Raw genomic sequence first — 23,657 nt, 5'->3', positions numbered from 1 at the left:
GAAATGCGTTTGGGGGTGAGCACTGAGCTACCTTTCAATTCTGAGATTCTATGATTCTTGGAGATACGAAACTGCAGAGCACTGGCTTCTAATGCCTTTCATAATTGAGGACAGACTTTCACAGACCAGTCTAGACTGGGAAAATAAGCACTGCAAAAAATACTAGAGAATGTGGGAGCAATACTTAGCTGTCATCAAAGTGACATGGAGGTTGTATTCTAGAGCTGGGTTAAGAGGAATATGGGATTACAACAGAAACAAGATTATGTGGCATGTAATGTAACAGCTGTGCCACTGTTATCATTAGTCTTGATTTTCAAACTTTCATCAATACATTGACAAGGCAATGACATTGAAGAAGTTCAAGGGAACCTGTTACATTTCCAGTGATATGTAACTCAATTAAGTACAATATAGAACTCTCAACTTAACCAAATAGCATATCAAATATACCAAATATCACAGTTTTTGATAAGGCTAAAAGTTACATGTCAAACCTAAAGGAATCAAAGAGGTTCAGATAATGAGCATAGGTTATTAAAAAAGTAAAAAAAAAAAAAAAAAACCATTGTGTCACTTCTTAGCTCATCGTTGTTTTACTTTCTTCATTCTTATCACTGTTTACAAATGTATTATTATCTCTTTATCTCTATTAGCTCTCTGCTCCATTAGAAAGTAAGGTGTATGGGATAAGAGCCCTTATGTAACTGCAGCATCTAGAGCAGTGCTTGCTTGATACATAGTTGGTGTTCAATAAAAATTTACTGACAGAAAGTTACCACTAAGAAATGTTAAGTGATAAGCATATGATAGAAAAGCATGTCTATACAGTATTATCTTAATTGTGTATGCATGTACATTATATACATGCAAAGAAAAATATGCAGGAGAAAACAAAACATTAACAGCCATGGTTATTTTGGGGTTGTGAGGTTATGGATGATAACTGTTTTCTTTAATTTCTTTTATTTTTTTTAATGTTTATTTTTGAGAGAGAGAAAGAGAGAGAGAGAGAGAGAGGAGCAGGGAGGGGCAGAGAGAGAGGGAGACACAGAATCTGAAGCAGGCTCCAGGCTCCGAGCTGTCAGCACAGAGTGTGATGTGGGGCTGGAACTCACGGACTGTGAGATCATGACCTGAGCTGAAGTCGGACGCTTTAACCTACTGAGCCACCCAGGTGCCCCTTTTAATTTCTGTATTTTCTAATTTTCATATAATGAACTCATGAGTTTTATAATCTGAAATAAGCAAAAATGAGTTCTTTTTTTGTCAAAAGTTTTAAAACAATTCCTTTATATTTTAATGAAATATTATCTTTGAGACCAGTTTGCAAGTTATGGAAAGCAAGGCTTCTCAAACTTCAATGTGCATACAAATAACTTACAGATCTTGACCAAATGCAATTACAAATTTTTAAAAAATGTTTTATTTAATTTTAGAGAGAGAGACAGAGTGTGAGCAGGAGCGGGGCAGAGAGAGGGGGAGACACAGAATTTGAAGCAGGCTCCAGGCTCTGAGCTGTCCACGCAGAGCCTGACATGGGGCTTGAACTCATGGACTGTGGGATCATGACCTGAGCTGAAGTCGGATGCTTAACCGACTGAGCCACCCAGGAGCCCCACAAAATGCAATTTTTGATTCAGTAGGTTTTGTTAAATAACTGGTCCAACATCACTGCAGAATTTTTTTGCTAATAATTAGTAAAAATGATAAAAAGGGGTCCTTTTTAGGAGACCTATTAATGCCCTTGGTAGGGAGGCTACAGAATTGTAAAATGCTTACTTTTCTCTTAGAATATTATGTTTGTCTGCTGTGTCTGGATTCAGCATCATGTAAGAACCTAGGGATTTTAGGTCTTAATTTTCTTATGCCGATGTTGCTTCTTTTCCTATATATGATTATCATCCTGTAATGTGCTCTCTAGCTTGAAGGCTATTTCCATTATGTGTGCCAATGGAAGGAAAAAAAAAACTTAGTAAAATTTGGGGTGAGAGTGAGGGAAGGAATATGCTTTTTCCAATTAATATGCTATCTCTTTCTTCTTTTTTGGGGTCAGCTTTTATTTTTTTTAAGTTTATTTTGAGAGAGAGAGAGAAAGAGAGAGAGAGAGAAGGGCCAGAGAGAGGGAGACAGAAAGAGAATCCCAAGCAGGCTCTGCACTGTCAGCAGGGAGCCCAACGAAGGGTTCGGACTCACAAATCATGAGATCATGACCTGAGCTGAAATCAAGAGTCAGTCGCTTAACCAACTGAGCTACCCAGGTGCCCTGGGGTCAGCTTTTAAAATTTAATTATAACACACTTTTAGTAAAGTATATGATTCTTAAATGTAGAGCTCAATGAACTTTAAAAGTGAACATGGGAACCTGGGTGGCTCAGTTGGTTAAGTGTCTGACTCTTGATTTTGGTTCAGGCCATGATCTCATGGTTTGTGAGTTCGAGCCCCGCGTCGGGCTCTGTGCTGATGGCACAGAGCCTGCTTGGGATTCTGTCTCTCCCTCTCTCTCTCTCTGCCCCCACCCTGCTTGTACACGCCTTCTCATTCTTTTTCTCTCTCACTCTCAGAATACATAAAATATACATTAAAAAATAAAAGCGAACACCCCATGTAACCACCTGTATGTCCACAGCCCCCCAGGGCTCCTTCTGGAATTTATTTTCCTCCTGCCAAAGGTGACCTCCTATTCTGACTTCTGTCAGCATGGATTGGGTTTGTCTGGCTTTGGACTTCATAAAAATGGAATCACACAGTAGGTGTTCTTTTCTGTCTGGCTTCTCTGGCTCAACATAACTCCTGTGAGATTCCCTATGTAGCTGTGGAGCAGCCCTTTATTCTCTCTCACTGCTCTAATGATATTCAATCCTGTGATTTAGTCGTAATTTATCCATTCTACAATGGCACTGTTTCCAGTTTGGGGCTATTACGAATCATGGCGCCAGGAGTGTTCCTGAACATGTCTTTGGAGCAGATGTGTGTGTATTTCTGTTGGGTAGGAATCCTGGATACATTCAGCTGTCGTAGATACTGCTAAACAGTTTTCTAAGGTGTTTTTTCCAATTTACATCCCCATGAGCAGTGTATAAGCAAGTCTCATTTGCTTATACCCTCACTAACACTTGACACTGGTGGCTTTTTAAAAAAGATTTTTAGCCATTCTGGTGGGTATATAGCATATTCCCTTCCTTTTTATTTTTATCTGTGGAAAAATGAATGTTGGTTCTGCGTGTCATTGGTATTTTTAAGGAACATGAACCAGTAGTTTCTGATTTTGAGAAGTGAAAATATGTGCTAGCCTTTTGATCCAGAACCACTGGGCACAAAGACATTTTTATAATAGTAGCACTATTCATTAGTTTTCAAGCTTAGAACTTGCAGATAAATACGGGCAGATAATTTATTATCTGTCATCTAGCCAGCCCACCAATATTTGGAAATTCAAAACAGGAAGAGGCCTGTCAGAATGGATACTCTTGGAAGCAAGGGGCAAGTGGGGGAGCACTTGAAAAACTTACTGTGGGATGGAACAGAAATATTTATTATTATAGACTGTGTATTGTATCTCAGTGAGATACAACTTAACAAGTAAGTTCCTATTGTATTTAAATATATGCTTTCATTTATAACAAAGGGCCAAACATGATCTTTATTGTATATTCCTATTGCAAATATTCTTATAAATATGTCCATCTGTTTTGTATTATGCAATACATCCAAACTAATGAGAACTTATTATACATAAAGCTATGTTTCCCTAGTAAAAATATACGTTACAGGCTTTCTAGAAAAAAAAAAACATAGTTTTATTATGTTCATGTAAGGGACGTTTAAGACTAATTGAAATGCTCAGAGGATGACGTATTCTGGTTAATTCATTTTCTGGGAAAAAAACTGGTTAACCAGAAAGCACACACACACTCATCTGTAGCAGTGAGGACATTAGGAGGAATACACTTGACAAAAACCAGTTATCTTGTGGTTTGTGACACTCGATCTTGTGATTTTGGCACTGAAAGTATTCTGATTAATCTTAAGTCTTCACTTATCTGGGTTACGGTTACTCAAGGCTTCCTTTACCTATAAACTCTACAGGTAAGTCAGTTTTCTCTTATTCCTTCAAAATTTAATGAAGAGATTAGAAAGATTTAAGTAGCAGTTTTTGTAGAAAGCACATACATTCTATAGAATAAAGCATAGAGATATTCACCAATAAACATTGTGTCAATGAATAAATGTAATGGGTGTTTGAGGATACATGCCTGGGAACAATGATTCTTTTATTAAACATTATTAGCTCCCATTATTTTTAACATTTAGTCATGTTCCACCAAGATATACTTTTTATGTTATTAATCTGCACAATTAAAAAAAATAACATGCTGGATTGAGGTAAACTTTTATATAGTATTTATAAAATGACAAATTATAAATCAATGGAAACAATAAAAAATAAAAACAATAAAAAATTTTCTCTGTGGTTCTTAGTATTTTGACATAGAAAAAAATATTTTCCTAAATACCCGTTAGGTTGCTGGCTGCTCTAAATGGTGGAAACAGTGTTGCCCAGACAAGAGAAGATGCAGACCTTCTTTTTTAAGGAGTCCCCCGGTTCTTGAAGGGACATCTCATGGCAAGGTTAACTAGTGATTCATGTACTTAACAAAGACGACCTTCGTTAGAAGAGTCTGTTCTCTTGGATGCCGATGTGGAACTAAACTATGACTTTGAGTCATCACTTACCGTCATTTTATAATTTGTTTTTATGAGTAAAGAAACTGGGACCTACACACGTCAGTGTGCATGTACAGAGGCATCTTTGCTTCCTCTTTCTTTCATAGCTCATGCCTAGTGGGCCGGCCAACCCCCGTGGCTTCCCGTGTACCCACCGTCTCTTCCCGTGGCCGGGCCTATTTCCAGTGCAAACATCTTTCTCTCTTCCCTGGACTGCTGCCGTAGCCTCTTCCCTGGCCTCCCTGCCTCCTTGCCTCTCTCCTGGCCTCCATGGTCCTCTCTCAACACAGGAATCAGAAGAATCTTTAGAATAACACATTGTAATTTGCAGGCAACACATAAAAAAAAAAATTCCGGCATGATTAAATTTTTTAAAAGCCCAACTGAACTTCTCTTTCTCTAGTTATTTTCAGGAACGAAGTAGTATTTGTCTCTGTTGCACGTAGTACAAATGATCACACTTTTCACTTACTTCTGTCCCTCATCTGTAACAACTTCTTGATTGTTGTTTCATTTTTGAGGTACCATGAGAATTTAGGCCCCACTTATTACTATTATCATTAAATTCACTTTTTAATATTGTGCATCTTTTTCAAAGCACTATTCTTGATATTTGAGTTTTCTTTGAAACGCATTTTCCACAATTATTTAGAACTGATTCTGTGTTTAACTGACTTCTGAGGTTCATTGCTAGTTCTTCTACACCATGAATTTCCCATTCTTAAAGAATTCAGATTCTCTTCTTAATTGGCTGGAATATTTATACATATGTGCTTACATACGTATGTGTGTGCACATGTGTGTATATATATTTACCTCAAAATCATTTTCAAAAAGAGTACTTAAGTACTTAAGTCTCTCGATATTTGAAAATGTCTTTTTATCTCTTTGTACTTTGGCTGAGTATAGCATTCTCAGGTCACAACTTTCCCTTGTCCCCCAGATCTTGCAAACATTCTGACAACTAATGTAAGATTAATTTGTCTCTAATAATAGCTTGGTTTTTGTCTGCTGGCATTCTTTTAGGATATTTTCTTTGTTTCTGAGATGTTAACGTTCCATGAAGCTGTAAAAAGGCACTTACCTCTTTTCATTATTTTTGCCTGGTACTCAGTGAAGTTGTTTTCATCCATAGATTTAGGCCGGTCTTTAGCTCAGTGCAGTTTATGTTGTTGTTGTTGTTGTTACTTTGATTATTGCTTATGTGTTCCTTTTGGTCCTCTTTGGGAATATCATTGGCTCATACAGCGTGTATTTACTGCACAACTTCTACATGCCAAGGTTCTACGTTTGGGGATGGATCATGGTTCTGTGTGTTAGCTCTCTGCTCTGTTTTTATTGATCAGCTTTCTTTTGTGTTTTATCTCTTTATTTCCTCTACAGTCTGGAATAACAATTCCAAGTTTCCACTCATGTTAGTACTTAGACTTAGGACTGGATTGAGTCTGTTCCTTCTACTTTTAATGTAGATTTCACTTTTGGCATTGCATTTTTAGTTTTTAAAATAATCTTTCCTTATTGCATTCAACTCCCTTATTATTTCTGCTTGCTTCTTAGCCAGACCCTTTTAAATCTACATCTCATTTCACATACTTCAAGTTTCTTTGAATTGTGAGAACACAAAGCAGATGTTTTCTAAAAATCCAGTGTTTTCTGAAGAAAATATTCTAGCCCAGTGGCACCTTCTGCCTTTACATCTTGGATGCTTGTTACTCTATCTCACTGCAGAATCATTTCATAGATCCCACGTCATTTCATTTTTGGGTGTTCCTATTCTTGAATGATGAGATGGCCCCATAAAACTGTTTAGGAACAGACGGATAGACTCTCCTTTCTTGTATTCACTTACCATTTTGTTATTATTAGAGTTCTCCTTGAAGATTTTGAACTGGTGTCCGTAGTGGAACTAAATCTATTTACTACTTAGCTCAGGAACTCAGTAGGGAAGGAGTTGGAACTGTGGACAGTCACAGCATGAGAACTTCATCTCCACATCATTTCTTACTGTTTGGCAAAGCCATCGCAATGGGGCCACTTGGCATTTGTTTCATCTTGTCTTCAGGCCAAGTATAAGCTAAGGCTGGGCTGGCCCCTTTCCCGGTGTTATTCCCCTTCCAGCTTTCTGTTTGTCGTAGCCACTGCATAAAATCTAGATCTCCCCAGCCCCACTGCTCCCAGTGTTGCTACTTTCAACTGCTTCTGCTTGGCAGTGACAAAATGGAGGTCAAGTGATCTGCTTCCCACCAGCTTTAGGGCTCTCGCGTCTACTCTCCACCTCGCCAAGTAAGGGATGTCAGTTTGATTCTGCTGGGTTTCATGCACTTCCTTCCTAGTAATGCCATTCCTTAGGGAGGTTTTTGAGTTGTTGCTAGTGCTACCATTCACAGGGGCTCATCACCATCCGTTTAGCAAATATTCTTCAAAGCTTCTTGCACGTCACTAGCACTCTTCCCTAATTTCTGCTGTCATATGGTTTTTCACTGTTTACAGCTTTTTGTTATTTTAACATTCTCATGGTCATCCAGTGAAGATCGAGTTAGATGCCTGTGCTCAAGTAGCCTAGAAGTCAGGACTGTATTTGATGGCTGCACTTCGTCCATGTTGTCCCCTAGTGGCTATGGATGCCTTGTGCTGAGTGATGAGCCGTTCAGGTGCTAAGAAGAGTAACTGGCATCTTACTGTTCTCCCCAACATGCAGATGTTCCTTGACATGCTGTTTCTACCTTTCCTCTCTCTGCTCCGTAGTCTCAACCTTAGTCAACACACCTTCTCTCTTGGCGTGGGCTGTTGCTCTACACAGATGATGATAAGAACGCAGATGTAGATATGCATGTGGATATGCAACACTATCTGGTCTTCACCTTGCTCCTGAACTCCAGATTCACATCTTCAACTCTTCAAATCTCACGCTTGACATTTTTACGTAGGAGTCCCAGTAGTGAGAGAAACATGATAACGTCCAAAGCAAACATCTGCTTTCTCCACAAGCCTCTCCTCTTCCTGGCTTCCTTATTTCTGGCCTCTAGGGCTTGAAAACCTCACTGTTCCCCTTACCTCACATTCGATCAGTCACTGTCTTCTTACTTACCTTCTTGTCCAGCCTCCAAACTGTCCCACCCTTTCTATTTTTCACTTTGATCGCCCTGGTTCGGGTTCTTATCACTTGTCACCTGGATAACTGAAGTAATTTTAATAATTTGGTTTCCAGGTTCCCCCACCTCTCTCTTTTCTTTCTCTGACACTTTCTTTTTCCATGGCTTTGAAGCCTCCTAAAGAAGATGTAACTAACTATACCACTCCCTTTCTCAGTCATGTTCACACTCTTCACTGCTTATAGAATTCAGTTAGCATGGTGCTCTAGGCCCTTGGGGGTTCACCTTCTCCTTCATTTTCTCTTCCACTACCCCCAGCCTCATCCCCAAACTCTGAGCTCTAGTCTCTAGGCAGTTTGTCACGCTCCAAATAGCCTTGTATTCAAGGCTTCTTCCTCTGCTCATAGATTCCTTCTGTCCAGCCCGGAGCTATGCAAACTGCCTTTGGTGAGTAAACACTTGTTACTGGTCCATGATGAAATCAGTAACAGAAATGAACAGTAAGCATTTAAAAACGTATACGGCAATTTGAAAAAGTGCTTTCATGCTTGCTGAATCTTATATTAAGTAATATGGGTTTGTATCTTGTATGCTAATTTTTACATCTTTTTTTTCAGTAGTTCATTTCTGTTTTATTTTATAAAAGCCTCAGCCCATGATTGATGAAAAATACTTGGCCTCTCTCCACAGAAGGTTTGAGAAGCTCTGGTCAAGGCTGTCCTTCCATGCCAATCCTTAGAAGAGTTACCAATTAAAACCATACTCATCCTTCATGGTCCAGCTCAAACGGCACTTCCTCTGAGTTTTCCCTAACTGTGCAGCCTAGAAACTGCACACACATTTGTCTACATAACACAGCACTTTATTTAAAACACTGCTGTGGCATTCACCATATTGTGTCTTCTATTATAACTACACATGTATCTTCTTTCCTAGGTCAGTCATTGAAGGCAAGAACCCTTAGGCAAAAGAGATATCCAATAAATGTCTACTGGATGAAATACAGTTATTATCAACTAAATAAAAGGAATGGGGAAATGCTTTCCATTCTTTAGATATGAGCGAAGTGGGTGCTCAGAATAGAGTCTAAATTCCTTGCCTGGCATCTACCTGCCTCTTAGCCCCAAGTCTCTGTATGCGTTTTAGGCTGAATGGAATCCTGCTCATACTGGAGACCAGCCCTCAGCATACCCCTGAGACTGCACAGTGTCATGCTTTTGTCTATGCCATATTCTCTGCTGGGGCACTTTTTCACTTTCCTTTAACTGGTTAATACTTGTGTATCCTTCAAGAGCCAGCTCATGTGTCCTTTCCTGAAAAATCCATCCTGGAATCTCCTTCCTCTGGGCTTCCACTGCATTCTATGCATCTGTCTACCAAGACACCATATTCAACTGAAACCATGTGTTCAGATACCTGTCTTTCCCACTCCTCAAAACTACAGCCCTCTTGAGTACAAGGACAGTATCCTATGAATCTTTTTGCCCTCAGTGCCAAACACAGTGCATGCCAAATGTTAATGTTCATTTTGAACTACTAAAGGAAAAAAAAGGAACATAATTGTTGGTTCACGTAGATATCATGCTAGCGAAAGCAGTCAGGGAAAGGCTAATTTCGTTCAGCCTGAGAATGAAATTAGCCTGATTGTAGATCAGCAAAACACTGGAGAGAAGATATGATTAAAATCAGTGGCTTCTTGTGGAATGGGTATTTTCTTTTGTTAGGGAATGCTGGAATCAAGAGATTCAGATTCTGAACCAAGTATAATTGAATTTATTATAAACTCTATTCTAATAAGAAGATTCTTGCTATTGATTCATAAAAGGTCCAATAAAACCAGGACTCTATGATATTCCATGATCCAGTCAAGAGGCAGAGAGGTCACTGGTGATGGCTATCTCAACTGAGAAGAAGGACACATGTTGCAAAGACACACTCACTGAAGCAGACATTAGCAGGAGTGGCAACAACATTCCTTTTCCTCAAATCTCAGCACAGCCACCTGGAATCAATGCGTGGGCTTGAAAATGTACTTTGAAAAGTCATTTCAAATGATGATTTGCTAGTTCCTGGCCAGACTTTCTGCTGTTCACCAAGGAAACACCCATAGTTACTGGGATTACACAGCAACCTCAACACAGCTGGGAGCTATTAGTCAATCAGAGCCACACAGGACTGTCAGAAGATGGCGAAAAGGGGACCAAACAAAGCCATCTTGTTTTGGTAACAATCTGAAGATTCATATTCTGCAGGAGGCCCTGTCTGTCCTTGGCCGGTAGCTGCGTTTTCAGCTAGCACATCTCTCTAAACTGAGGACTAGAAGGCTCACCTGAGAATAACACTCCTGTGGGTTTCAAAAATACCTACATGCAATAAGGGAAGCACTTGACAATGCTACGTCGGCATCAGGATAATGATGCAAAGTGCGTCGTGAGCATAGGTGAGCATGATACTTCTCACAGAATTGTAGAGTTGGCAGCAGATAACAGAGGCCTCACAGGTAATAGGGACCCAAGCTCTGGGCCCAGATACCTGGTTTACTAGCCACATGACCCAGGACAAATTACATCATCTTTCTAGTCTTCCATTTCCTCAAAATATCTACAGGATATTGCAGGAACAAAATATCTACATTTCAGAAGAAATGTAGAACATAGTCCTTACTGCTTATCATAAGGATTAAATAGCATAATGAATGTAAAGCATTTGACTGGCTTGCAGTCCACGCTGATGAATATTAGCAAATACAACGGAAGTAATGATGAAACAAATTCTTCTGTAGAGAACGCTATGTGCCAGGCATTGTTTTAAATGGTTTACATGTCTCATCTGAATTAATCTGCATAACTGCCCTATTATCTATCATTCCATTTTATAGAACCCAGGCTGTCTGGCTCCAGGGCTGGCACTATTAGTCACTAAGTGATGACAATGATGATGATGATGGTGGTGGTGGTGGTGATGATGGTGATGGAAGAGATCTTGATAATGATGTTGATAATGTAAGACAACTAGTAGAGTCTCTGGCACATTGTAATTGCTCAGTAAATGTTTGCTGTTATTAAAATGCTTGTATTATTTGTGAAGATTTGTAGGGATGGTAGTTCTACAACCATTTTAGGTCCTCATCCAAGGATTACATCACTTTTATTCCCTTTCTTATATCTTAAAACTCTTTCTTGCTATTATTTAAGCCTATTTTCTCTTTTTCAGATTTCCAAGGAAGAAGAGAAGAAAAACATCCCTGAAATAATTACTCTATTTGAGGATATCTAGAAAGTTATGGATCCCCTTATGGTTTTTTTAATAGGTGCCAATTTCTTGTTTCCCATCCATTTCATCTTATTTGTTGCTTTTCTTTGAGCCCTTCACAGTTTTCTTTCACCTCTCTCTTGAGGGTGGAAAGCAAAACTGGGCAGTTTCTGATGCTGGTCTCATTGCTGTGGACTTTAGCAGAAGGGACATTCCTTAACGATAACCCTAATTCTAACCCAGGTATAAGTGGATTCCTACTTGAAGAAGTCACAGTAGTGGGTCTGCCTTTTCGTCCTTTGGCTGATCTGGTGAACATAATATCATTTATCTCAAAGAGCTGATGTGAGGATTGAATGTGGCGATGTCTGTAAAAGTAACTATAGCCTGGTGCCCAATGAATACCAGTCAAGACATGAACTAATACCAGATGAGGATTCTCGTTCCTTCAATTAAAAATATATTCGCGGGGTGCTTGGGTGGCTCAGTCGGTTAAGTGTTTGACTTCAGCTCAGGTCATGATCGTACAGTTTGTGGGTTCAAGCCCCACATCAGGCTCTGTGTTGACAGCTCAGAGCCTGGAGCCTATTTCAGATTCTGTGTCTCCCTCCATCTCTGCCCCTCCCCTACTCGCACTCTGTCTGTCTCTCTCAAAAATAAACATTAAAAAAAATTTTTTTTAAATAAATAAAATAAAATAAAATGTATTCTTGTATTTCTCTCCAGTACTATGAGTAATCTAATGGCCTATTTGTACACAGGGTAAAACCCAGTGTTGTCTGCATGTTCTCATGGAAGCCAGGGCCAGATCATGATCTGGTCTTTGTGATTTTGATAGCCTTCTCCTTTGCCACTGTCCCCCACCACGTACATGTGCTTCAGAGTCAAACTGAACAACCTGCACTTGTACATCACGTGTCCTATGTCTGGAATGCCCTGATTCCTCAACCATCTGGAAAATCCTTAGCCTCTTTCAAGTGTGAACTCAAGCATTACATTCTCCACGAAGCCCTTCTTCATTCATTCCATAGAATCATGCACATATTTCCCTACGAATGTAAGAAATCATTTGCCTATTTGTCTTCTTTGAAATCCTTCTTTGAGGGCAGGGGCTGCATTTTATTTCTCTTTTTTAAAAGATTTTTTGTTTGCATTTATTTATTTTTGAGAAACAGAGTGGGACAAAGCATGAGCAGGGGAGGGGCAGAGAGAGAGGGAGACACAGAATCTGAAGCAGGCTCCAGGCTCTGAGCAAGTGGTCAGCACAGAGCCTGATGCAGGGCTCGAACCCACAAACTGTGAGATCATGACCTGAGCCGAAGTCGGACGCTCAACCGACTGAGTCACCCAGGAGCCCCTGCACTTTATTTTTCTATCCCTAATGTCTGGTGTGCATCAAGAACTTAAGAAATGAATGACTGACTAAACCACTCATTCTTCAGTTTTAATATAAACACTATCTCTTGTTGCCCTCATCTCGTGTGAACCACTCATTTCGGCTCTTATTCACCTTTTGCCTTGCCATGGAGATCAGAGCCCACCTAGAAGTTGCCTTCGATGCCCAGGGTGATGAGCACTGGTAAAGTGAGTGCCTTTACTGGAAAACATCCAACCATTCAATGTTACTTTGTTCACACAATTTGCATATGGATTTATTTTTTTAAAGCAAATTCTCCAAATAACAAGTCTTTGCTTAGGAAATATTGAAGCATCTTAATTAGTATTTTAAGGGGCAAGAGCAAATATTAACTTATTCTGAGGAAACCACAGTCTAAAACTGAAAAAACAGGCAGGCAATGCAGGGGCAGGGGGAGCATCGGAGGAGATGCCAGGAGACATAGAGAGTGCACAGTCTGGATGATCAGAAATATTCCTCTGTCTATAGTCAACAACAGTGAAATGATTTGTAGGAAAAGAATTCTATCTGTGGATTTCTAGTAGAGGTGGGACGCTCATAGATCTTATATATAGGGGAATCAGGGAGTCTGGGGTCTTCTAGGATTGCTGGTCAAATTATTGCTTCTTGGACAGGACAGGAGAGGTCAAATATTTTCCTTGGAGAACTGACCTAAGAAGGCCAGGGAGTGATCTGCAGTTTTACACAAACATTTTGGCACTGATTACTTTTTTTCTGACTGGTTGATTAGGGTTTAGGTAACTTTTCTCCAGTAGTTTTGGGATGGGCCCAGCTTTGGGCCCAGATTATTTTCTTAGCCCATTATTGGAGATTACCTGTAAATTATCCAGGATGATTCGGAGGGAGCGCACCTGCCGTCGAACAGCACCTGAGAACCTTTCATAGGTTGTGGCATCATATTCACTCATTTGGATCTCCTTTAGCCTGTAATCAGAGGGCATGAAAAAGACAGTAGCTGAAATCATGTGTATGTGGTCCCTTGCGTCCATTCGTCTTCTGCTAGAACTATAGCAAGGTCCTTGGTATCTGATGTTGCCTTGAAGGAGAAAACTCAAGAAGCAACGTTTCCAGTTAGGAGAGTCTAAGGAAGAAAATGTCTAGTGGTAGGCTGGTAAAAAGTTAACAAGTAGGTTTCCAGAACAAACCAAATCAAACCAAACCAACAAAAAACTCTGATTTATAGTATTTGCTGATTTCTGTGGTGTAGATACTTCCACCATGATCAACTCCAAAATACTAACAGTAAGATCACCAAGCACTGACTTGGAAAAGAATGTGTGCAACTGGCTCTCATAAGCCAGTGAGTCAGCTCTATAGCAAACCACTGCCATATCCCAAAGACGTGTCACGATGTTGGCAGCTGGTCAGTTCATGTGGCAGGTTCCTAGAAGAGCTCCGTGGGTTGCTTTTAGAGACCAAGGACATATATTTGGTTGACCAAGATAACAGTTCAGGCCCAAAGAATGTAACTTAATGTGTTGCTATGTAGAATACAAGAGTTTTCTGCAATTGCTGTGTACTTTTAATAGGATAATTATGTTTTCATATTATTGTGGCTTTGAGGTTCTAACCTGCCAGCACGGTGCTCCTTTTTATTGTTCTTTATCATCAGCTTCCACTGTAGCCCCAGCAGGACATTCACAAATCCTTGAACACACTGTACACCCAGAGCTTGGGCTTCTCCCCCACTGGGAACTTCCTTTCTCTGCCTCTTTGTCTCTATTCCCACTTACTCTTCAAGACTCAACTCAATAAGGACTGCCTCTAGGAAGCCTGCACTGATCCCAGGTCTGTCTTCTTTGGCCTCAGAGCATTTTGGTCTTCCCTCTATCAGAGCATTTACTACTCATGCTATACGTGTCTGCCACCTGTCTCCCCAACTAGGCTCCCTTAGGAGAAGGATTGAGTCTTTCTCATTTTTATATGTGCAGTGCCTACCATGGTACCTAGCACATAATAGGTGCTCAAAATGAAATCAAATGAATGACTGAAATAAAAATAAGACTCAGGATTATTTAAAATGCAGCATCTCAAACTAATCATAAGGAGAAGGTTCCTTCACGGAATGAGGCTCTCTTGGACTTTACAGTGTTGCATTCATAATACGCTAATTTGATCACGTTTCTAGAAATTTCTATAAATGAAAGGGTTCTGATACTAGGACAGGCACTAATGAATGCATGTCTACAAAGCCTAGCAATGGCACAGTCTTCTAAACTGCTCTGCATGTGTGCATGGGCGTGTATACGTGTGTGTAGTGCTGGCAGGTGTGGATCCTGTGTGCACAGCTGAAACTCTTATCTAAAATCTAGATTTGTCATCTCAGGCTGGAACAGAAACCCCAGATGCAAGATGAGAATGAACGGTGTCTCTTCCTCCATGTCAGGCCAAGCACCGGGAAGAATCCAGCCATCATGGGGCAGGGTGTTGGAGGCTTACTAGAATCACATAACATTAGGGCTACACTGCCAAGGGCAGATCTGCAGTTCCTGCCCAACCACCTGGAGGGGTCAGCTAACACTAACTCAGGTTTCAAGATCCCGCTTGAAGGCCACATCCAATGAGGTCTTGCTTGATCCCTCTGGTAAAACGGATCATTCCTATTCATAAATCTTCTACAGCTATCTACTATGAAACCTCTGCACATTACTGCTTTTACTACATAGGTCTATTTCCCTCTATCATAGTGTCTCTCAAACTTTATTTTCCACAGGAGGAAATATGCTTTACGTTGAGATCCAGTGCACACAAGTATGTATGCACGTGTGTGTATAACTAAACCAAAAATACAATGAAAAACACATTTATTACATGTGATTTACTACATGGATATTTTCTCTTCTATTCCTCTGAGAGAAGAAATAGTCTTATTTTTTCTTTGAATCTCCAGTACCTAGCGCAATGCCTGGCACATGGTAACACTCAATAAATGCCATCAGACAGCAATTTGAAAGCACTGACTATCAAAAGGTAAATAATAACTGAGTGGTGTTCCCCAAGGTGACATGCCAAGGGGCCTTCTAAATTTAATTTACTTTCTGTTCTGAAGAACAGCTAGGAATACGAGTATAGCACTTGACCTCCTAACAATACCTCTTATGTTTGCTTTTTGGCAATCTCTTAAACCTCTCTATAAATTTTCATTAGATTAAGTTACGTCTCAAGTCTCAAGGCTGACAGAAGCTGGGCACCATGAATACCGTGGGACATGCAACTTCCCCTCTTTCATACATAGGAAGCTAATATGCTCTGTCCCATAGAAGGGAGATTAATACTTTTCATAGAAGGGAGGTTAGTACAAAAAAATGTAGATAGCTTGCCCTTAGCAGGGAGAAACCCCCCCACACACACATACACACACATACACACACACGCACACACACACGGAAAGGAGTCAGGCAGTTGGTAAGTCACCTTGGGCGGACTGGTCTTTGTAGTGAGATCAGAATCCGCTCCAGTGATAGGGCTACTTCTGGCACGGTCACATTGCACCCCAAAACACATCACATGCTGTTTTAATTATGAAGAAGTCTGGAAATCATATTCCAGGTTGTTTCAGCTTTCAGAAAGATCGCCTACAAGGTGCTCAAAGCTGATAAATTCTGAAAGATGAAGACCGAAGCAGGGAAGGGGAAAGAAAATAGGAAATCTTAGCCTCTGGACCAGATAAGCTTCCTGGTGTTAATACTCTCAAGCCCACAAAACTATCTGGAAATATGTCTTTTTGCTGCTTTAACTGATCAAAACTGCAGGGCACAGCTGCTTCACATCCTAGTAATCTATGTGGACTAACTGCATTTTGTTGGCACGGTATATTTTTAAAGGGTATATTTATTGTTACGTAACAGTCTGGGAATTTTAGTTCTCATTTTACTTTTCTTATAGGTCAGCCTTAAATACTATAATTTTGGATCAGTTATGAGGAAAACAAACATAAGTTGAGATCTATGGTGTGAGGCTGATGAGTTTTACAAATGGTAGTAGGTACATTCCACAGCCGGCACCCACCTTAAATACTCTTTTAGGCACGTGAAATACCTCACCATCGATTTCATTCAGGTTTTGTTGCTTTAATGTTTCTGTTCTGCCTTCTGCATGTCTTATGCTTGTCTTCCTGAATGAATCTTTTTTTTTTAAAAGAAAAAGGTTCTTAAATTCCAGTTAATTTACAGCATAATATTAGTTTCAGTGTACAATATCAATCAATTCTTGATGCATAGGAACAGGTATTGAACTGGAATCCAGATACAAATGAATGCTAACTAGAGGCTATGTTGATTATGTCAAGAACCTATCAGGAGTATTAGGCTCTTCAAGGTAATATGGGGGACCTCTAGGCTGATGGATGGGTCTGGCTTTCAGTCTGGTTTTAGCCAGTTTCTTCTTTTTTTTTAAGTTTTAATTTTAATTCCAATTACTTAACATACAGTGTTATATTAGCTATAGCTGTACAATATAGTGATTCCACACTTCCACACATCACCCTGTGCTCATCACAAGTGCACTCCTTAATCCCCACCACCTATTTAACCCATTGCCCCACTCCATCTAGTTTTAGCCAGTTTCTGAATTAAGTATCAGCCCGTCTTTGAAAAAAGCATTATTTGTGCATATTATTTATTCCACAAGTGTACGAGTGTTTGCCATGCACTAGGTTTGGGGTATAGGTACTGGGGATATATTACAGAACACAATACTCTGCCATCAAGGAACTTAAAGCCAGTGGAGGAGAAATCAACTTTTCATATAAATAATAATATAAAGGGAAAGAGGAATAAGAACTATGGAGAAAAGGTCCAGGGTATATAAAAGCATAAATGGAGGGACCTGACCTCATTCCACATATGCCTAGCATTGCAAAATAGCTTTAAAACAGACTATTTGATGATAGTAAAGAATTATTACTTTTTCTTTCTTTTCTTTTTTTTTTGAGAGAGTGCATGCATGTGAGCAGAGGAGGGGCGGGGGGGGGAGAGAGAGAGAGAGAGAGAGAGAGAGAGAGAGAGAGAGAGAGAGACTCTTAAGCAGACTCTATGCCCCGCAAGGAGCCCAACGTGTGGGCTTGATCTCATGACCCTGGGATTATGACCTTAGCTGAAATCAAGAGTCAATTGCTCAACTAACTGAGCCACACAGGCGCCCCAAGAATTATTACTTTTTAAAGACACGATAATTGTATTGTGTGTTTTTATTTTTATTTTTTAAAAATCCTTATCTTTCAGAGATACACTCTGAAATATTTACAATGAAAGGATAGGACATCTTGGATTAGCTTCAAAACAAACCAAGGGTGGGGACTAGGAGTGGAGCCAGATTTTTCTTCTTGAAGTTGGGAGAACAGGTACTTAGGGTTCTTAAAGTTTTCTCTCCACTTTTGTTTATGTTTGAGAAGTTTCATACTAAAAAGCGAAAGAAAATCTTTAGCAGGACTAACCTGGATACTCACCAAATAGGAGTATTTACTCCATGAAAGCAGAAAGCACCCTCTTTCCTGTGTTTGCTATGCCCTGTCTTTCTCAGGATCTTCATGTGTTTTTATTTCTTCCTCTCCTTTCTCGTACTCTTGTCCACCTCTCGTCTTTCAACCACCTTATGGATTTCTCTTTTACATGGACTAGATTCTTCTCTGCAGTAGTGAGTAGACGTGTATGGTTTTCTCACTCTCTTCCCCATTTCATCTCTTTCCTCTCTTGTATCTACTACATTTAGTTGCCTTATTATCACAGATGCTTCTTTCCCCTCCCTGTCAGCAGTGGTTAACAGAACCAGGTTCCTTCTCCCTATTACAGAGATTAGAGAAGGGGTTGTATACTTGTGCCCAAGCACTACTGAAAGGTCTTTCCGCCTCCTCCCATGAACTATGTGTGTGTCAAAGTAATCTATTTGTCCACTAGGCAAAACTTGAGATGGGATAATTACTTATGAGGCTCTGAGGATAGCAACAATAGGAACTTATTAGTCGATGCATACCTAATGTGGTTTTGGTTCCTAATGTGGTTTTGGTTCTTTTCCTAATGGATGTTTTATTGTTTGTATGAAATGTAGAGCAGTATTTGAATCCCAGCAAGATTTTCCATGTAGCATTCCTACCACTTTTTTTTTTAAGAAGTTTAAACTGCTCTCATTTCCTTTTTTTTTTTTTTTTTTTTTTTTTTAAAGTTCATTCATTTTGAGAGAGACAGGGAGAGTATAAGTCGGGGAGGGGCAGAGAGGAAGAATCCCAAGCAGGCTCCTCTCTGCTACCAGCACAGAGCCTGATTTGGGGCTTAATCCCATGAACCGTAGGATCGTGACCAGAACTGAGATCAAGAGTGGAATACTTAATGGACCGAGCCACCCACGCGCCCCTAAACTGCTCTCACATCTAACATAGTTATCTGTCCCCCATAACTTCTTTGAGAGGAAGAGAGAAGAAAGTCCCCCATCCCAGAAGAGCAAAGTCAGGCCCGGTGAGGATAAATAACCTGCTCCAGGCCTCCAGAGATGGCAGCAGAACAGCTGCGAGGAACACTTTGCCTTGTTTGACCTCCTGGGTATATGAGGGTCCTACTGCTGGCAGGGTTTCCTGAGGGCGCGGCCGGAGGGGCCTGCGTTTCTGTCCCTATTGTTCTGTCCTGTTTACTTGCAGGATGTGTAAGCACAGCATGTAACGTAGTACCAGATGTTCTACGTGGGAGGAATTTCATTACTCACATACACTTGAGGGTGCTTTCTTCCGACTGTACCCAGCCCTTTCAGTGAGCACAACAATGTAAACCAGCCTCCCGAACCACTACCAATTCCCTCAAACATGAAGGAGACATTGCGGGTCCTTTGGTATTTTTTGCTTTTAGACATGTGGATGCCTAGTGAAAGCATCATGTGGATTCTTATTTTTTAGATGGTTCCAATCAAAGTGGCCCAGAATGGTTCCGGATCGTGTAAAAGCCACAGGCTCATTGGCCTGGATTTCAAGGCCTCTGCCCTTTGAGAGGGACTCCACATTCAACCTCATTCCCCTCCACCCCAGCTGGTACCCCGTTATGCTGGATAGATAAGCTGGCTCTCTCTGCCATAGACACTATGTTCATTCTACTCTGGTGTTATCCCTTCCTGGAAGAGCCAAATCCTGGCTGAGCTCAGGCCCCACCTCACCGACCTCACCCTTCTCCGTACTGGCAGGGGGCACAGCTCTGTACCACGTGACTGCAGCCTTAACTTCCGGAGTGTATGTGGGCATGAGTGTGCAAGTTTGAGTGTGTGTGTGTGTGTGTTTACTAGTCCTATCCCCACATCTACAAGATTCCCGAGGGCAGGAAGGCACTATCGACTATCACGTAGAGTTTTCTAAATTCCCTATGGGGCCTAGGAACAGAACAGATGTGGATAGAGTGATTTGAACTTTAATTTTTCTTCAGAGCAGTATCTTTTTAAAAAATTTTTTAACATTTATTTATTATTTTATTTTATTTTTTTAATTTTTTAAAATGTTTATTTATTTTTGAGACAGAGAGAGACAGAGCATGAATGGGGGAGGGTCAGTGAGAGAGAGGGAGACACAGAATCTGAAACAGGCTCCAGGCTCTGAGCGGTCAGCACAGAGCTCAACGCAGGGCTCGAACTCAGGGACTGCGAGATCATGACCCGAGCCGAAGTCAGACGCTTAACTGACTGAGCCACCCAGGCGCCCCATAACGTTTATTTATTATTGAGAGACAGAGAGAAAGAGAGCATAAGCATGGGAGGGACAGAGAGAGGAGGAAACACTGAATCTGAAGCAGGCTCCAGGCTCTGAGCTGTCAGCAGAGAGCCTGACACGGGGCTCAAATGCATTAACTGAGAGATCATGACCTGAGCTGAAGTTGGACGCTTAACCCACTGAGCCACCCAGGTGCCCCTCTTCAGAGCAGTATCTTTGGTTTGACTTTCCAGTGTGCTCAATTCCTTTTCCTACACAATCGTACGTAATGAATACATTTAACATATTCACATCAAGCAAAAAGAACAAGGGAGTATGTTCATTTGGCCTCTGCCGGGAGGCAGGCGTGGGGGTGTCCGTTTGTGGTCGCTGCTGCTGCATGAGGTGGAAAATCATGGGACGCGGGATCTACTCGGGGACCGCCGCCACACCACACCCCAGCAGCCGCCCTGCTCTCACTGTGGCGGCCCACTCACCGCTGCTGAAAGGCCTTCTGGCCCATCTCTCTGGCGGCTCTCTTCACCTCCTCGGGAACCGCGTCTTTCTCGGCCTCAGACACCTGGTACACCGCATGGCCCGCGTCCAGCCGGTAAGGACCTCCTTTGCCGCCCAGGCCTGCGGTGTCTCTTCCCCCTGGAAGGAAACCATGAAAGTCCAGGTGACAAGACTGATGGACCACAAGACAAAAGTCAGATCGTACCTTTAAAGCAGTCCTGTGAAGCATATGAATGGCACCCACTTAGTGATTAAATGTTCAAATGAGTTGTCTCCTGGAAACAAAGAGTTTCCCCCTGTTTAGGGTGCCTTTTGTCTTCTCTGTCCAGCCAAAGTTTACCCATATTTCAAGACATCTCATCCGATGACTACCTCACAGGGATCACTCCTGGCCACTATTTGTTACCCTTTAATATTTATTTTTTCTTTTCTCACCAACTGTTAATGATGGGTGGGATTATATCTTACATAATTTTAAATCTTTGCACCTACAAGAGTGGCTTGGGCACCATAGATAACTTGGTATGTATTTGTCAACTAAATGAGCACCGCTCCTTGTCCCTTGCACGTTACCTTACTTTTCTTTAAAATAAGAGAAAGACAGCCAGGATATAGATCCAGTCAGCTTTAGACATTGTCAGCGGCAGGACAGCTTTCCAATATAAACCCAAGTCTGCATGCTTGTAAGTGTGTGTTATGTAATATTACAGAAACTGTTTGTGTTGTAAATATAAATTAAATGCCTAGAGGACCAGGTAGATAATACTATAAAAACTGGTGACGCCTTTGGCTAGCTAGAGCAAACTTGCCTTGTCTAAATACATTCAAATTCAAGTTATTTAAAATATCGTGTTGGTCCTCAAAATACATGTATTGGCTAGATTCGGCCTCTGGGCTACCTCTGTTTTATAATGATGAAAATACTAGTAATCAGTTTCTTTTGTTCACTCACACATAACTTGGGCACTCAGAAGAGAATTCAATATTGGGAGGGGCAGTGCAGTATCGCATCGTGTCGTATCGTATACCCGTATTATATAATACAACACTGTACAGTTAAGCGGACAGGCTGAATTTGAATCCTGGCTCCAATGCACTAGTCATGTGTCCTTGAAGGAAGTCCCTTAACTTCTCTGTGTCTCAGTCTCTTCATCTGTAAAATGGAGATACTAATACTACTTAACTTCTTGGGATTTTCATGAAGCTAAAATGCTTAGAACAGTATCTGGTGGAAAATATAGAAGTGGTTGCTCTTACTATTATTAATTAGACAACCTCTCATCACATAGAATGAGGTCATTTCTAAGTTTCACAAAGTGGAAATTTTGAAAGCTTTTAGGCTTTTGTTAAATTATGTTACATTGACCTTTTCCCCCTCGGAGCCTTAACTGGTATAATAAACTAAAAGTAAGAACTCAGCATGTACTGCTTCCCTGACCAAAGTCCAGGTAGGTCATTTCCTTTTGGAAGCACCATGACAACAGCCTATTAATTACAGTATGTTTACCCTTTGATTTGAGAATATCTGACTTCATTTTTATTTGGAAACTGATGGTGGAAAATTTCTTCTTAGATGGTGTGATTGCTGGTTCTCACTCAGCGACAGCCTGTAGGCAGAGGGGACCAGTAACTGGACAATGACGATGAGCTACAGAGGTAGAAAAGCTATTTCTGTGACCTGACTCCCTTCCTACAGGTTCTCCTTAGGCATGGGTGGATCATGATCAGAACTTAACACCTCCTAGGTGCTGAGATGACAACCATTCAGAGGCTGGTGTGAACAGTCAGCATGAGTCACAGGGGCCCTCAGGGAAGTCCCATGGGGGTGGAGAGGGCAACAGGGGGGAGCTCTTCATGACCTCTACTTCTGAGAGCCTTTAACTTGTATGACTTAAATGAAAACACTGGTCAGAGGTTCTAGACTTCAAGGCATCATCTTGAAGCTAATCTCAGGCAACTTAAATCAGCTCCTAATGTATGGGGAGAACAAGAAAGGGAGGGGCTCAGATGATGAAAGAGGGATCAGGTGATTTGGGTCAGAACTCTGTTCAATGTGATTAACAAGCGAGACCCTCGGCTCCAGAGTAGTCCACTGCTGGGAAATGTACGTCGGGCCAGCTCATTTCACAACGCATTCCACATGGATTAAATCGTGCTGCGTTGACACTGATTTCGAGATCAAAGGACATTTCTAAAAATACCCTTTCTTTAAAGCTGATGCTTGATGAATAAACAGAACAGGCAAGAAGTCTACGGGCCTATTTGATAGCACATTGTCTCAGCACAGAAACCCATTTCCTCCCGAGGCTGTCAAGGCCAAGAGGCACACACCATCCTTTGGGAAGGAGAAGCATGGAGCTCGTGCCAACACGAGACAGAGATAAGATCAGACGGTGCACACACAGTCTGGCCCTATTCCTGAGGCCCAGCAGATGTGTGTGTCCAGCTGCCGCAGAGGAAAGAGGAAGGCAGCAGTCATGGAAACAATGCTCTCATCAGGCAGCCAAGAGGAAGGAACGGACCACGGCCATCTGTTCAAACTGCAGCCGACTCTCTTATCTCAAAATCCTGCATCCTCAACACACTCACTTATGAGATGTGGAAGGCGAGGACCACTTCTTTTCCAAGTCAGCTGGTCAAGAAAGAATTTACTATAGATTGCTGGCATGATCCCAAGGGCATGGAATTTAGAAGGGGTTAACATTTTTAATGAATACATTCTTCAGACCAGGGCTTGTGCGCAGCACTTTACAATCGTGATTTCATTCAATCCTCACCACAACCTGGTAAGGCAGGTAGTATTTTCCAATTTACTGATGAAGCCACCCTGGGAGGGTCAGAATGGTCTCCCGTCACAAGGTGGCAGCATCTGTGGGGCTCCAAAGGCTAGAGCTTTGTCACGTGTTGATGTCACACTGGGACTCAGGGCAAAAGCACAGTCCCGCTGACTAACGGGGGAGGCAGAGAAAGGAAGAGGTCCCTGCGCCTTCTCAGG

At 41.3% G+C, this 23,657-nt stretch overlaps 1 protein-coding gene across 1 annotated transcript in view; it reads right to left on the bottom strand.

Annotated features, from left to right (window-relative positions):
• Positions 1-23,657, bottom strand: part of VWA8 (von Willebrand factor A domain containing 8) — a 358,377-nt gene that overhangs the window by 20,386 nt on the left and 314,334 nt on the right. The window contains exons 39-40 of the mRNA XM_049647001.1: positions 20,644-20,800; positions 13,305-13,413 (exon numbers count right to left, since the gene is read on the bottom strand). Of these exons, the coding sequence (XP_049502958.1) occupies positions 13,305-13,413; positions 20,644-20,800 (266 nt within the window). The remainder of the gene's footprint in view (positions 1-13,304; positions 13,414-20,643; positions 20,801-23,657) is intronic.

This window comes from Panthera uncia (assembly GCF_023721935.1).
Source record: "Panthera uncia isolate 11264 chromosome A1 unlocalized genomic scaffold, Puncia_PCG_1.0 HiC_scaffold_16, whole genome shotgun sequence".
Lineage (NCBI taxonomy): Eukaryota > Metazoa > Chordata > Mammalia > Carnivora > Felidae > Panthera > Panthera uncia.
The sequence above is the reverse complement of the archived record's forward strand: the minus strand, read 5'-3'. Positions and strand labels throughout refer to the sequence as shown.